The sequence below is a fragment of the Nomascus leucogenys genome, chromosome 14 (genome assembly GCF_006542625.1).
Source record: "Nomascus leucogenys isolate Asia chromosome 14, Asia_NLE_v1, whole genome shotgun sequence".
NCBI classification, from domain to species: Eukaryota; Metazoa; Chordata; class Mammalia; order Primates; family Hylobatidae; genus Nomascus; species Nomascus leucogenys.
The window spans coordinates 88246765-88262266 of record NC_044394.1 but is presented as its reverse complement, the minus strand read 5'-3'; the positions used below and the strand labels follow the sequence as shown (position 1 = coordinate 88262266).

General features: G+C 54.2%; 1 protein-coding gene across 1 annotated transcript in view; it reads right to left on the bottom strand.

Moving 5' to 3' along the window:
* Positions 1–15502, bottom strand: part of DNAH17 (dynein axonemal heavy chain 17) — a 150278-nt gene that overhangs the window by 8671 nt on the left and 126105 nt on the right. The window contains exons 70-75 of the mRNA XM_030827209.1: positions 14242–14364; positions 13300–13493; positions 9393–9541; positions 6824–6951; positions 5422–5649; positions 1795–1986 (exon numbers count right to left, since the gene is read on the bottom strand). Of these exons, the coding sequence (XP_030683069.1) occupies positions 1795–1986; positions 5422–5649; positions 6824–6951; positions 9393–9541; positions 13300–13493; positions 14242–14364 (1014 nt within the window). The remainder of the gene's footprint in view (positions 1–1794; positions 1987–5421; positions 5650–6823; positions 6952–9392; positions 9542–13299; positions 13494–14241; positions 14365–15502) is intronic.

The window sequence follows — 15502 nt, the reverse complement described above, 5'->3', positions numbered from 1 at the left end:
ACGGAGCCGAGTTTCGGCCCAGTTCTGCTCCCTGCTGCTCCAGGGCTGGTGTGCCTCCCAAGGAATTAAGCATACCAAGTTCCAGGCCCAGCCTTCGCCAGCAGCAGTCCTAGGAGGTCGTCGTCCTCCAGTCTTGGTGAGGAGGCTCCGTCACGGCCTCCCAGGCAGGGTGCTTGACATCAGAGGTCACTTCCTGGGGGCCGCCTTGGGGCTTAGTGGCCCAGGTCTTGAGCTTTATTACAAGGAGATGGAAAAAAGGAGGGGGTTCCTGAGACTGGCATTGCTAGGCCAGGCTTCCCTCATTGAACCCCCAGGCCCTGAGGCAGAGGCGTCATCCCTGTTCCGCCCATGAGGAAGCAGGCTTAGGGGTCCAGTGACTTGCTCCAGGTCTCAGTGAATGAGTAGCAGAGCAGGCTTCAAACATGCCCCCCACCCCCCACCCCCCGGTGCCAGCAGTTTCTCACCATGTCACTGGGGCAGGTGTTTCGACCACCCAGGCCCTGGGAGTGCTCCAACCCTGAGGCCCCCCTGGGCAGCTAAGTGCGGCTTTCTTCCCATCCCCCTCCTAGTCTGTAAGAGGGCACCTGGGCCTTGCTCTCTCAGAGCCAGGGTCCATGTCGCTATTGATTTGGAGGCCGAGAGTGAGGAGGACCACCCAGGGTTTATAGGGGTGTGCACCGCCCTCTGCCTTCTGGGCGAGGGGCTCCTGGGCCCGTGCCAGGCTTAGCTTGAGTCAAAGCTTCGTAAGAACCATGTGTGGTGGGCACTACTGCTCTCTCCAGTTTATGGATGGGGTAGTCAAGCCTTAGGAGACCGTAGATGGGGCTGCAGGGCCTAGCAGGGTGCGTGCTGCTTACAGAGGGCCCCCCTCCAGCGAATAGCAGGTCTGGGATTCATACGCTACCGTCTGGTCCCAAACCTGTGCCCTCCCTGCTGCACACCTTACTCTGTGCCCCGGCCTGCTGTGTCTCCTGCTGCAGACCGTTTGTGGAGGACGTGCGGCTTTCTGCTCAGTCCTCTGTGGCAGTCTGCATGCGCCTTATGCATTCTCGTAATGGACACCATGCTCCCTTTTTTTTTTTTTTTTTGAGATGGAGTCTCGCTCTTTCACCCAGGCTGGAGTGCAGTGGTGCAATCTCGGCTCACTGCAAGCTCCGCCTCCCGGGTTCACGCCATTCTCCTGCCTCAGCCTCCCGCGCAGCTGGGAGTACAGGCGCCCTCCACCTCGCCCGGCTAATTTTTTGTATTTTTAGTAGGGACGGGGTTTCACTGTGTTAGCCAGGATGGTCTCGATCTCCTGACCTCATGATCCGCCCGCCTCGGCCTCCCAAAGTGCTGGGATTATAGGCGTGAGCCACCGCGCCCGGCTGACACCGTGCTCCCTTCTATCCAGGGAGGTTTTTTTGCCCCTCCTGCTCCAAACCTCGGTTCTCTCCAGACACTGACAGAGCCGTGGTGAGGCCTGCAGCCTGGGAAGCTCTGCTTTGTCCTCCCCGCTGAGTCCCAGCTCACACCCTGGGGTGCCAGGATTCGTGGAGTGCAAGAGGGGCAGGTAGCGTGGAGTGTGCTAACAAGCAGAAGAGCTGGCCAAAAGCCAGCTCCTGCAGGAGGTGGGGGGAAAAAGGACTGGCCCATCATTCTTATGCCAGGTTGGAGAGATCACAGATCTCTGGCTTTCAAGTTCTCTTTGGTTTGTGAAACCTACTTGATGTCTTCTAAGCCTAAGACAAAGACCAAAAGGAAAGGGAGGGAGGGTGGGATATGTCCAAGCACAGGGCACACTCAGCCCCTCACCTTGGGATTGGCCTCCAGGTAGTTGTAGAGCACGTTGATGGCGATGGTGAGGTCCCCGTTGTTGAAGGGGTACGACCGGTTCCAGCCCTGGGGGCCGAACTTGCGCCTCTCTGCCACCATGGCATGGAAGTAGCACAGGGCGAAGAGGATGCACTTGAACTCCACCTCCTTGGTGCACATCTCCAGGGTGTCCTATGGGGCACACGCTCCGGTCAGGTGTTACGGAGAGGGAGAAGTTTACACAGAAATGCCCCCGAGGGTGACCAGTGTCCAGCCCTTGCCAGATGCTTTGCTAGGGTGGGGGCGGTGGGGGGACGAAGCTGTGGGCTGAGCGGGTCTCTATCAGACCAGCTGCAGGGAAAGCTGGGCTGTCATGGCTGAGCACGATCGTCTTGTTTCTTTCAGAAATGCAGTTTTATCTATTTTAAATACTTAATTACAAGTGGAATTATTGATACTGCTTCCTAATAAGATCTTCCCAAATCCTGGACATTTCGGGACTACTTTAATAAGAAATAATGTTCCTTTGTAATTATCAACATACCTCATCACTTATGCACAGTATCCCAAACTCTAAAAACAACTGGTAAAGTTCCATCAGGATGGGGGATGGGATAGAGGATGGGGGATGGGATAGAGGATGGGTGATGGGATGGGGTCATTTCTCAAACCCTTTCTTTTTATCTGGCTCCAGGGAAGGGCCAACTGAGCCCAAATTGTGACTCCTATGTCTCTGGATTTGTGAGCTTTTACTCATTAATCTTTGCTACGTAGAGACTCCTGAACACACAGAGGCTTCTGGAAGCCAAGCTGTGCTCCACCTGCTCTACTCGGCGGCTGACAGAGCACCTCTGAGGCCAGGCACTCTGGAGGGGCAGGGCTTCAGGCACAGTGGCCAAGGATCCCGCTGGGAAGGGACAGATAAGTGCCAGGGGAAGTGTCCTGGGTGGACCAAGAGCAGGGCCCTGTCCTGGGCGTCATGGAAAGCCTGGCACAGGCCCCTCTGGCAACATGGACAAGAAGGGGAGCAGCTGGGGTTCCATCACTCAAGTATCCCCTCCTGGCTGCCTGGGATGGAGATGATGGGCCCAAGAGACTGGCCTGGCCAGTCCCTTTCAGACCTCAGCTCCCTGGGGAGGGTGCTGGCAGTGAACACTTGGAGAGCCAGAGTGACACCAGCCAATGGGAGACTTACCAGCCCCCAAGGACAAGGGAAGGTCTGGCAGGTGTCACCGTCCATCCATCCTCCAGAGTCCATCCGATCTGGTGCTTTTCACCAGCCTGCCCGCACTCAGCTCTGTGGCATCATGGACATACAGGTTCCACCCACCACCGCTTCTTCCTGTGGGCCCTTGTTTTCAGAGGCCCACAACCCCTTAGAGGCAACTGGTCCCTGAACTTGTGAAGGGTCTCCTTACCCGCAGGCCTCAGCTGTCACTCCCTGGCCACCCACTTCCCCAGCCGGAGACGGGATGAGGTGCCACTCCCGTGTGCTGGCTGGCAGGGCTCCACGCTGGCTGGAAGTGAAGGCCCAGTCCCTGCCTAAGTGCCCCGATCCCTGTCTGTCACTGACTGACATTTTGCAAAATACAATAAAATGAAACACCAAAGGAAAAACTGCCCCTGTGCTTGGATTCACAACAGTGTCGGGTCGCTGCAAAGTTTGCTAAGTGCTTCCTGGGTTTCTGTGCTGATCTCATACAGACCGTCAGAAACCGTTCCAGGACCGGTGCTGACCTCAGGGCTGCTGTGAGCTGCATGGCTCCATAGCACCGTGTACGCCCCACAGCACTCATCGCACTAGGGTGCTGTTTCCAGGACGTATCCTCCAGCCCTTCAGCAGGGTGCAGGCCAGGGAGGGAGGTGCGTGGTATTGATTGTTTGGTTAATGGAACAGGGGACCCATTTTAAACACTTGTTTTTCTGCTTTTACTTTCACACTTTGACAAGGGTGTGTCCTTTAAAAGCTAGTTGGAAATTGTTAATGGGTGACTCTGATATTTCCATATAAGTAGTTTTTAAAAATGTATCAGGCATGGAAGCCACGCATTCATGGACCGATACACCCCATAAGTAGATCTTTGTTAGGTGTTACAGAAGAATACAGGGTGTCGGCCGGGCATGGTGGCTCGCGCCTGTAATCCCAGCTATTTGGGAGGCCGAGGTGGGTGGATCACCTGAGGTCAGGAGTTTAAGGCCAGCCTGGCCAACATGGTGAAACCCCATCTCTACTAAAAATACAAAAAACTAGCCAGGAGTGGTGGTGGGTGCCTGTAATGCCAGCTACTTGGGAGGCTGAGGCAGGAGAATCACTGGAACCCAGGAGGCAGAGGTTGCAGTCAGCCGAGGTTGCGCCCTTGCACTCCAGCCTGGGCAACAAGAGCGAAACTCCGTCTCCCAAGAAAAAACAAAAACAAAACAAAACAAAACAAAACAGGGTGTCAAACCTCAAAAATGTTTTAGGCTCCACTTGGGAGATAAGTTTGTGCACAGAAAAATTTCTAGACAGAGAAAATGCTGAGGTGCCAAAAGGAGAAATATCGACACGAGGACCTGCAGACAGGAGCACCCCCGAGGACAAGAGTGGCCAAGATTTGGGAGCCTGAGACAGGTGGATCACATGAGGTCAGGAGTTCGAGACCAGCCTGGCCAACATAGCGACATCTCATCTCTACTAAAAATCCAAAATATTAGCTGGGTGTGGTGGTGCATGCCTGTAATCCCAGCTACTCGGGAGTCTGAGGCACAAGAATTGCTTGAACCTGGGAGGCGGAGGTTGCAGTGAGCCGAGATTGCACCATTATACTCCAGCCTGGGTGACAGAGTGAGACTCCATCTCAAAAAGACAAACAAAAAAGAAAAAAACGCGGCCAGGAAGGCTGTGGAGAAGGTGGCATTTGGGGGAAGCCTTGAGGTCTGTGAGAGAAGAGTCAGGTGAGGACAGACCCCAGGCAGATGCAGAAGTGGGATCCCAGCCAAGGAGGGTCCTCGAGCCCCAGGTGCCAGGCAGGCCAGGCCCTCACCCTCTGTCCTGGAGGCAACTAGCAGCCGCTGCAGCTGTTGGCAGAGGAAGACCAGGCTCCCTAGCTAGCTGTGTTTTGGCAGCTGTTCCTGCTGATGGTGGGTCAGAGGGGGGTTGAAGGCAAGGAAACCTGGTCACGGATCCAGAGCCTCAGCGAGTACAGCATCCCCATCTTCCCTGGTTACCCATAGCCTCCAGCAGTGGGGCTCCGTACTCCCAGGAAAGCTGACCGACCTCCAGGGAATGCCCCACGGAGCTTGGCCCCATTTCCAAGACCAGCCATGACGTGTTCCACGCTCTTCAAACACAATGGACAGCATCTACCAGCCCTCATTTGCAGGTTCATAGAACCGATTAAAAACTATGTGTTTCTGCATCTAAAGCTTTAAGTAATAAATAATGCCACAGCACCTTAAATTATTTGCATTTTTCCGCCTTTTAGGAATACGTTGATTTTGACTGTGACGGGTGTGTGGACAGGGGAAACCCAGAGGAGAGGTGTCCGCAGAGTTCAGAGTGGTCCTCAGTGGTCCTCAGGGCCCCGAGGGATGGATGCCAGGCCCTGGCACGGGATGGGGAGGCAGCAAGAGCAGGCGTGGCCCTACCTGGGTGAACAGGTCCAGAGCCTTGTGCAAGTTGGCGTGCATGCCCGTGGGGGGCTCGTTGGTGATCTTGATGGCGTTCTCCAGGATGCCCTGGGGGATGATGTGGGTCTCGGGGCTGGGGGCAGGCTCCGCGCTGATGAACACCCGGTAGTCCTCATGGCTGCCCGTGCTGTAGCGCTCCAGCTTCTTGTCCAGCGTCCCCAGCCACCGGGCCACCAGGTGGATGTTCTGCAGCCGAGACCAGAGGCTGGTTACACACTTTCCCCGGCCCTGGGCCCACGAGGAGAGACAGGCACGTGGCTGTGTTCCCTGGTGAGGACAGGGCTCTTCTGCCAGCACCCCGCACTTGCCTGGTGCTGGCACTGCCCCACCCCTCACCTGTCCACCCTAACCAGGTGCTGGGCATGCCAGGATGTCTTCAGTGAAGCAACCGAGGCCCCAGAATCGATTTTTGTGTTCAATGAATTGGAAACCTCCAGCCTTACGGTGAGTCCTTTGTGTCCTCCCTGGCATAAGGCTGAGATTCTATGGTCCCCACTCCTCCTCTTGAAGCTGAGGGCTTCCCACCAGGGCCAGGCTTAGCCCTGTGGATTGAGGTTGACACACACTGTTAAGACCTGGGGAAGCGGGGACAGGCCCAGAGGCACTAGAGGACAAGCGATAGTGAGGAGGGGTCTTGGATGGGCTCCAGGGCTGAGGGTGGGTGGTCGTGCTAGGGTTGAACCAAACGTGCAGAGAGCATCTCCTGGGCGCTCTGGGCTTCGCTGCCTGCCCCAAGCGAGAAGGAGGAGGAGGAGGAGGGATGCTTTTGTCAACCCAGCATTTTTTTTTTTTTTGAGACAGAGTCTCACTCTGTTGCCCAGGCTGGAGCGCAGTGGTGCAATCTTGGCTCACTGCAACCTCTGCCTCCCGGGTTCAAGCGATTTTCCTGCCTCAGCCTCCCAAGTACTTGAGGTTACAGGCATGCACCAGCATGCTTGGCTAATTTTTGTATTTTTAGTAGAGACAGGGTTTTGCCATGTTGGTCAGGCTGGTCTCGAACTCCTGACCTCAGGTGATCCACCTGCCTTGGCCTCCCAAAGTGCTGGGCCTACAGGTGTGAGCCACCGTGCCCGACCATTTGTTGTTTAAATAATCTGTTTGGGATACGCTCGCATAAAGCCCAGCTTCCCTCTCACTGCTGAAGAATCCACGCTTTCCTCTGGGCAGTCATGGCGCCCCACACCACCCAGCTGACCCCAGCAGAGCCGACACTGGGGGTGCCTCCTCGAGTGGGTTAGGATTTCCACTCACATTTCTGAATGCAAACTCCACATCCTGCTTCCTTCCGGGCCTTCTGGCCCATCCCCATGGCCGCCTCAGTGCGGGGAGCCCTTACCCCGCAGTGCTGGCCCCCTCGTACCTGCAGAATGACCCAGTGTCCTTTCTCTGCAGCCACGTCCAGGGCATTCTCAGCCACCACCTCTTGTCCCTGCCCCAGGGACACATTATGGAGTTTTCCATTGTCTATGGTAAACCCTAGTTTTTTTCCTAAAGAAAAGAAAAACAGGAAAAAACACCAGGTAATTAAATGACACAGGTTCAGGCTCTGTGATCTACAGCCAGGAATTCCACATGCCTCCCTCATTTAGTTTTGGTGTTGAAATTCACATGACATAAAACTTGCTGTTTTAAAAACCATCTTAAAGCGTACAGTGCACTGGCATTCAGTAGATTCACAATGCTGTGCAATCATCCGTTTGGTTCTAGAACATTGTCATGGCCCAAGAGATGGTCCCCATACCCATTAGACAGTCACTCCCAATCTCTCCTCCAGGGGATCCTCCAGGAGCCACTCATCATCTACAGTCTCCTTTGTGTCTCCATGGATTTACCCATTCTGGATATTTCATATCAAGGGAACCACACAACATGAGGCCTTTGTGTCTGGCTTCTTTCATTGACCATAGTGTTTCTGAGGTCCATGCACGTTGTAGCATGCATCAGTACTTCACTATTTTTTTTTGAGACGGAGTCTCACTCTGTTGCCCAGGCTGGAGTGCAGTGGCACCATCTCTGCTCACTGCAACCTTCACCTCCTGGGTTCAAGTGATTCTCCTGCCTCAGCCTCCCAAGTAGCTGGGACTACAGGCGCCCACCACCACAACTGGCTAATGTTTGTATTTTTAGTAGAGATAGGGTTTCAGCATATTGGCTAGGCTGGTCTCGAACTCCTGACCTCAGGCGATCCACCTGCCTTGGCCTCCCAAAGTGCTGGGATTACAGGTGTGAGCCACCGTGCCTGGCCTCACTTTTTTTTGAGACAGGGTCTCACTCTGTCACCTAGCCTGAACTCCACTCCCCAAGCTCAAGTGATCCTTCTGCCTTGGCCTCCAGAGTAGCTGGGACCACAGGCATGTACCACTATGTCCAGCTAATTTATAAAATTCTTTATAGAGACAAGGTCTCCCTATGTTGACCAGGCTGATCTTGAACTCCTGGGCTCAGGTGATCCTCCTGTCTCAGACTCCCAAAGTTCTGGGACTACAGCTGTAAGCCACTGCACCTGGCCGACTTCATGCCTTTTTTTTTTTTTTTTTTTTTGAGACAGGGTCTTACTTGGTCACCCAGGCTGGAGTGCAGTGACTTGATCACGGCTCACTGCAGCTTCAACCTTTTGAGCTCAAGTGATCCTCCCACCTCAGCCTCACAAGTAACTGGGACTACCGGCATACACCACCATACCTGGCTACATTTTTTTGTACGTTTTGTAGAGATGGGGTTTTGCCATGTTGCCAAGGCTGGTCTTGAACTCCTGTGATCAAGCTATCCACCCACCCTGGCCGCCCGAAGTGCTGGGATACAGGTGTGAGCTACCGTGCCCGGCCTGCTTCACTCATTTTTAATCGAGGGATACTATTCCACCGTATAGATCCACCACATACTGTTTATCCACTTAACCATTCGTCAGTTAATGGACATTTGGGTTGTTTCTGCCTTTTGGCTATTATGAATGAATGTTTGTGTAGAGTACTTGCTTGAACACAAATTTAAATTTCCAATTCTTTTGGGTGTATACCCAGGAGAGGAATTGCTGGGTCTTGTGCTAATTCTATATGTAACTTACTGAGAAACCACTAGACTGTTTTCCACAGCAGCGGCCCCATTTTACATCCTCTTAGCAACCTACAAGGGTCGCAGTTCTCAGGCCTCACAACACGTGTTATTTTCCTGTTCTTGATCATTGCCATCCTATGGGCGTGAAGCGGTGTCTCGGGTGTGAAGTGGTGCATGAAGCGGCGTCTCGGGTGTGAAGTGGTGCGTGAAGCGGCGTCTCGGGTGTGAAGTGGTGTGTGAAGCAGCGTCTCGGGTGTGAAGTGCGTGAAGGGGCGTCTCGGGTGTGAAGTGGTGCGTGAAGCGGCGTCTCGGGTGTGAAGTGCGTGAAGGGGCGTCTCGGGTGTGAAGTGGTGCGTGAAGCGGCGTCTCGGGTGTGAAGTGGTGCGTGAAGCGGCGTCTCGGGTGTGAAGTGGTGCGTGAAGCGGCGTCTCGGGTGTGAAGTGGTGCGTGAAGCGGCGTCTCGGGTGTGAAGTGGTGCGTGAAGCGGCGTCTCGGGTGTGAAGTGGTGCGTGAAGGGCGTCTCGGGTGTGAAGTGGTGCGTGAAGCGGCGTCTCGGGTGTGAAGTGGTGCGTGAAGCGGCGTCTCGGGTGTGAAGTGGTGCGTGAAGGGGCGTCTCGGGTGTGAAGTGGTGCGTGAAGGGGCGTCTCGGGTGTGAAGTGGTGCGTGAAGGGCGTCTCGGGTGTGAAGTGGTGCGTGAAGGGGCGTCTCGGGTGTGAAGTGGTGCGTGAAGGGGCGTCTCGGGTGTGAAGTGGTGCGTGAAGCGGCGTCTCGGGTGTGAAGTGGTGTCTCGTGTGCTTTTGGTGTGCATTTTCCTGGTGCCTGGTGATGCTGACAATACTCTGTCTTTGAGAACATCACTTGCCTGCTACACTTACCCAGGGCTTCCACGTCTTTCAAGGGGTCAACCCCTGGGGAGAGGATGAAGAAGATTGGCGTGGAGGGGCTGCTCTCCTCGTAGGACTTAGAAAACTCAACACTCCGGCCTTCCACGAACTTGCTGCCCATCTTTTCCTCCACGAAGTTCCTAGGGGTGGAGTGCATCAGAGGCAGCGGAACCTGAGGCTCTGGGCCAGGGTGGGGGGCTTGGGGTGGGCTGTGGCCCAGGCAGGAGGGCCATTTTTTGGTGGACTTTCTTCAGCGGGACAAGGCCTGTGGCAGGAGAGCAGAGCCTTTACCGGGCTTTCCTTTCTGCGAGGGATTGACCTTGTTTGCCCCGGGGAACCCCTTTCTTTCCCAAGGGGCCCCGCACTGTGCTCCTCCTTGGAGCAGTCTTAGCAGGTGCAGGGAGAGGCCAGCCTTGGAAGGTACCCAGGGTCAACTGCGGCGGGTGGGGGGGCTGAGAAAGAAGGAAGTTCAGATTAGGGCAAAGCTTTGGTGAGCCTAAAAAGTCAAAGAAAAAAGCAACTTCAGATAATATAAACACCTCTACAAAAGCCCCAATTCTTTCTAACATGACCCCAATAAGTCTGGGGTCAGTCGGGGTCTCGGCTAATCCTCCCATGGAGGACCTAGTGATGTTCCAGTGATCTTTGGATCACATGTCGGCCTTTCTCCTGTGATCACAGAGGGCTGAACTTACTGTATGTGGAAAGAATGAATCATCTGAGCTAAGATTAGTCAACTTGCTAGTGTGGTGGCTCACGCTTGTAATCTCAGCACTTTGAGGCCAAGGCAGGCAGATCACTTGAGGTTAGGAGTTTGAGACCAGCCTGGCCAACATGACAAAACGCTGTCTCTACTAAAAATACAAAAATTAGCCGGGCATGGTGGCACAGGCCTGTAATTCCAGCCACTCAGGAGGCTGAGGCAGGAGAATCTCTGGAACCCAGGAGGCAGAGGTTGCAGTGAGGTGAGATGGCGCCATTGTACTCCAGCCTGGGCAAGAGAGTGAGACTCCATCTCAAAAAAATAAAAAAATTAGTAAGATTTTAGTGGCCAGCTGGTCTCTGAAAGGAGGACAGATGGCCGCATCCGGAGGGGTGAGAACTGCTCATCCCTGAGCAGGTGAACACCTGAGTGCTCCCAGAGTCTTGGTCGACTTTCAGAAGGGTCTGCTCACACTCAGGCCACCCAGCGCACCTCAGCTCCTCTGGTTCAAGCAGGAATCAGCTGGCTAGTGCCTCTCCATGCCCTTGGGACTTTCTGGGGACACCTGGATCAGATCTGCTATTCCTTTCCCTGCACTGGCCTCTGCTGGCTTCTCTCTGGTGTTCTGAACTGGGGCCAGCCTCAGGCAAGGGTGGGGAGGAGTTGCTCCTCCTGAAGGCCCCCAGTTCTTTTCAGGCCTCTGGAATGGCCTCAGACCCTAGATGCTGCGATCCTTGTCTCGGAAGGAACTTCCAGAACATATGAAGTCCTGCCCCTAGGCAGGAATGACTCCAGATCACCTTTGCTAATTACTTGGCCAGGCCAAATGGTCATTGGCTGTGGATGAATGACGCAGAAGCATGCATGCTGGGTTCCAGTCAGGCCTCACCACCTCTGACATGGTGGCTTTGACAAAGGAGCGCTGGAGCCGGCTGGTGACAGCTTGCAGCAGACCCCGGCAGCTAGTGCAGCCGGCCACAGAGGGAGCACTTACACCATGGAAATTGGCACGTGCTGTGTGTCAGGGTTTGCGTTGCGCACCGGGGGTGGCCTGGCCTGCCCTCCCAGTGCCTGTGACCCGAGTGTGGAAGTGCTCCCACGGCTATCAATGCTTGCAACAGTGCCTGACACAAGACACCCTTGGCCAGTGCTGGCTTTGTTATTAGTCACGTCTGTTTCAGTCTCCTTGCTTTTAAGCAACCCCCTCCCATATAATCAGGGCAGTAAATCTGCTTTGCTCCACGTCATAGAAATGTGAAACATGTCAATGCTGAGGGATGATCTGGGCTCACGGGTGTTTGGGATGGTCCAGGCCACCGCAGAGCACGCACATGCTTCCACAATGGGTGGCTGTTTCCTTCTTTTAGGTGGCCAGAGTGCAGTCACACAGGCTAACTTAGGCGATTCTCAGAAGCTCTCAGGAGACGGGGAAGGTCACCTCACCTCATCCTCTAGACGAGGAATCGGACGCACACTGGGTCTTGTGACCCAAACATCCAAACATGCTGCACGCTCCCACAGGAGAGGGTGTTCCCGCTGCACGCTCCCACAGAAGTGGGTGTTCCCGCTGCGATGGCCGAGGGACCTTTACCTTGGCCTTTCCCAAACTCTGACCCCCGCTTCCTCCAGCTCTGAGTCCGGGACACAGCTGGCTTTCTCCCTGGACCTCGCTGCTCTCCTGCATCACGGTGACGTCTGGCTTCATTCCGCCCCCTCCTCCCCACCACTCCCGGTCCCTGTCCTCTCCTATCAGAGGAAAACAAAGCAAAACAAAACTCACTCTTGGGAGTTAGGCCTCTGCTTTGTCGGAAGGGAATTCTTTTTATTTTGAGGCAGGGTCTCACTCTGTCACCCAGGCTGGAGTGCGGTGGCGCAATCTCGGCCCACTGCAGCCTCCACCTCCCAGGCTCAACTGATTCTCCCACCTCAGCCTCCTGAGTAGCTGGGACTACAGGAGCCCGCCACCGTGCCCGGCTAATTTTTAGACTTTTTGTAGAGATGGGGTCTCACTATGTTGCCCAGGCTGGTCTCAAACTCCTGGGCTCAAGTGATCCTCCCCAAAGTACTGGGATTACAGGTGTGAGCCACCGCACCTGGCCATCAGAGGGTAATTCTATTAGGGACATGAGTGTCTTTCGGGAAACCTGGCTGCTTTCAGGTTACTTGGAGAAATGAAAAGGGAAGAAGCCAGACAGGCCACGGGTGCTCTGAGGACGGACCCCAGGCTTGTTTCTGTGCTAAACGTCACCTCCTTCCTTCAAAAGCCCATCCTTCCAACAGGGAAGGGTTTCAGGTCTGGAGAAATTGTTGGTGAAGTCAGAACAGTTCTCTTGCAAACTAGCCATATTAATATACTTAGATTGACTTTACGTTTTGCCACAGAGGTACTCAAAGTCCACAGAGGTACTCAAAGTCCTCGAATGCTGATGGTTTTGCCATTGTTTTCTCCCTCAAAATATCCTAAAAGGAGGCTGGGCGCGGTGGCTCACGCTTGTAATCCCAGCACTTTGGGAGGCCGAGGCGGGCGGATCACGGGGTCAGGAGATCGAGACCACGGTGAAACCCCGTCTCTACTAAAAAAAAATACAAAAAATTAGCCGGGCGTGGTGGCAGGCACCTGTAGTCCCAGCTATTCGGAGAGGCTGAGGCAGGAGAATGGCGTGAACCCGGGAGGTGGAGCTTGAGTGATCCAAGATTGCGCCACTGCACTCCAGCCTGGGCGACAGAGTGAGACTCCGTCTTCAAAAAAAAAAAAAAAAAAAAAACCATCCTAAAAGGACCCCATTTGTATGGCCTCAGTGCACGTTCACGTTCACACTTGACATCTTACTTTCAATCCAGGAGGCTCATGTGGGGAGTGTTTTCTTCCCTTCATGTATCGCAGGGCACCCCTCCTCAGTCAGGTTAGCGGGGGACAAGGGGTTCCCCTAATGATACTCTGAGACATTCAGGATTAACAAGAACTCAGGACTGGAGTCCGCAGCCTGGGGTGGAATCCTGCCTCTGTCCTCGAATAACTTTGTGTGAAATGATTTAGCCCCTCTAAACCCTGCTTCGTTTCTGTGTAAAAGGGGGAGAAGAAAGAAGTTCAGGGGATCAACTCAAGTCCACAGAGAGCCTAGCACAGCAGCTCGGTCAAGCTTCCATCAGGCCTGGGCCTCGGGGGCGGGGCCACCGGCACAGCGGGACACTCACTTGATGGCGTAGGTCATGCGGTCCGGCCGCATGCAGCGCACCATGCACAGCTTCTGCAGGGCCGTCTTGTTCTTCCACTCCTTGGGGAAGGTCTCCTTCTCAGGGGCTTCTGACTCCACCAGCTTTTTCCAGCGCTTGGCAGATCCTTCGATGTCACTGTCCAGGTTTTTGAACTCGTCCATCTCTGAGAGGGCCTAGGGCAGAGGCAGCATGCCCTGTGATTCTTCCCACTTACCCGGGTCCTGAGAGCCTTCCTGTACAGTTCATTCAAGGAGGAGAGGCCATTGCCCTCTGAGGAAACCGGGGCTCTGGGATAAGGAAGCCCGAGAGGCCGGCCACCAAAGCACGAGCTGTCCGTGCCCAGCTCAGGCATCCCAGGACAGCACCAGGAGTCTCCTCGGCAGGGTCCAACCTGGGGACATCTGGGGGCATGAGGCGTGGGAGGGGCTGGGGGCTGCTCCTTTAGGGGTCTCTGAAATGGGGCCATTCTAGCTCAGGGGACAACCTTCTTCAGGTCTTTTTGAACAGACCTTGAGACTCGAGGGTCCCTGACTGTGTCCAGGAATCTGAAGAACAAACTTTTCACTTGCCACTTCCCTTACACCGGGAGCGGGGGGAGGCTGGGGTGGGAGGGGAGGTTGAGGGAGGGATAGTAAGAGGCCCTGAGGCCTCTTCTGGCCCCCAGAGGATGTCAGTCTCTGCTTGCTGTGTGCAGGTCTCAGGGACCTAACTCATGTCACATTCCCTATAGGAACACAGAGCCATCTGTGAGCTGGCAGCCAGCCCATCTTGGTCTCCATCCCTATCTGTGGGGCCTCCTTGCTTTACTGAATTTTATGGGCCACAGAGCCTGGTATTCTGGCCTTGTAAACATCCCAGCATCACCTAGAAAGGCTCCATGGTGGGAAGAAAGCACAACGTGTCCAACGTCTAAAGACAAACCTTGATCCCGCCCCAGCCTTGATGCTGCAGGAAGTCCACTGGTGAGACCACCCCGGCCTTAAAAGGGAACCGCAGGAGGAAATCCAGCTCCACTGGGTTCAGCTCCTTCTTCATGGACAGGACCTGGGGGAACATGGAGGTGTACACACTTAATGCAGCCAGTAAAACGTCAGCAGCCCTGAAGATGGGCACAGGACCCGAAGAGGAGTTCACACTCCTGGCCTGCAGGGGGCGCCCTGTCCTGCCCCTTTGGGTTGGGGTAAAGTTTTGTCTTTACCTCGTCTCGCTTTTTAAGTTGTGAAATACACATACCATAAAATTGACCATTTTGGCCAGGCACAGTGGCTCATGCCTGTAATCCCAGCACTTTGGGAGGCCAAGAGGGGGGTGGATCACTTGAGGTCAGGAGTTCGAGACCAGCCAGGCCAACATGGTGAAACCCTGTTTTTACTAAAAATACAAAAAATTTAGCCGGGCATGGTGGTGCACCCCTGTAGTCCTAGCTACTCAGGATGCTGAGGCAGGAGAATCACTTGAACCTGGGAGGCAGAGGTTACAGTGAGCTGAGATTACGCCACTGCACTCTAGCCTGGGCAACAGAGTGAGACTCTGTCTCAAAAAAAAAAAAAAAATAGACAATTTTAATATTTTAGTGTGCAAAATTCAGTGGCATTTAACATATTTGCAGCGTCGTGCAACCACCCGTACTCTAGTTCCAGGACTTTTTTGTTACCCCCTTACCCCTTAAGCAGCCACTACCCATCTCCCCTCGCCTCTGAGAGCTGCTCATCTGCCTTCTGCCTAGGGATGCGCCTGTTCTGGATGCTTCGTATAAATGGAAGCACACGACGTGCCCCGTTTGCATCTGGAATCTTTCACTTAGCGTGATGCTTCTGAGGTTCATCCACGTTGTAGATGTGTCAGAACCTCCTTCCTCTATAAGGCCGAGTAATATCCCATTCTTGAATATAACCACGCTGGGGTTCTCCATTTATCTGCTGATGGACAGCGGGTCGTTTTGGCTGTTGTGAATTGGTTGGCTTTGTTGATTTTTTAAATTTATTTTTATTATTTATTGCTATTTATTTTTTTGAGACAGAGTCTCACTCTGTCACCCAGGCCGGAGCGCAGTAGCACAATCTCGGCTCACTGCAACTTCCACCTCCTGGGTTCAAGCAATTCTCCTGCCTCAGCCTCCCAAGTAGCTAGAATTACAGGTGTGTGCCACCATGTCTGGCTAATTTTTGCATTTTTTGTAGAG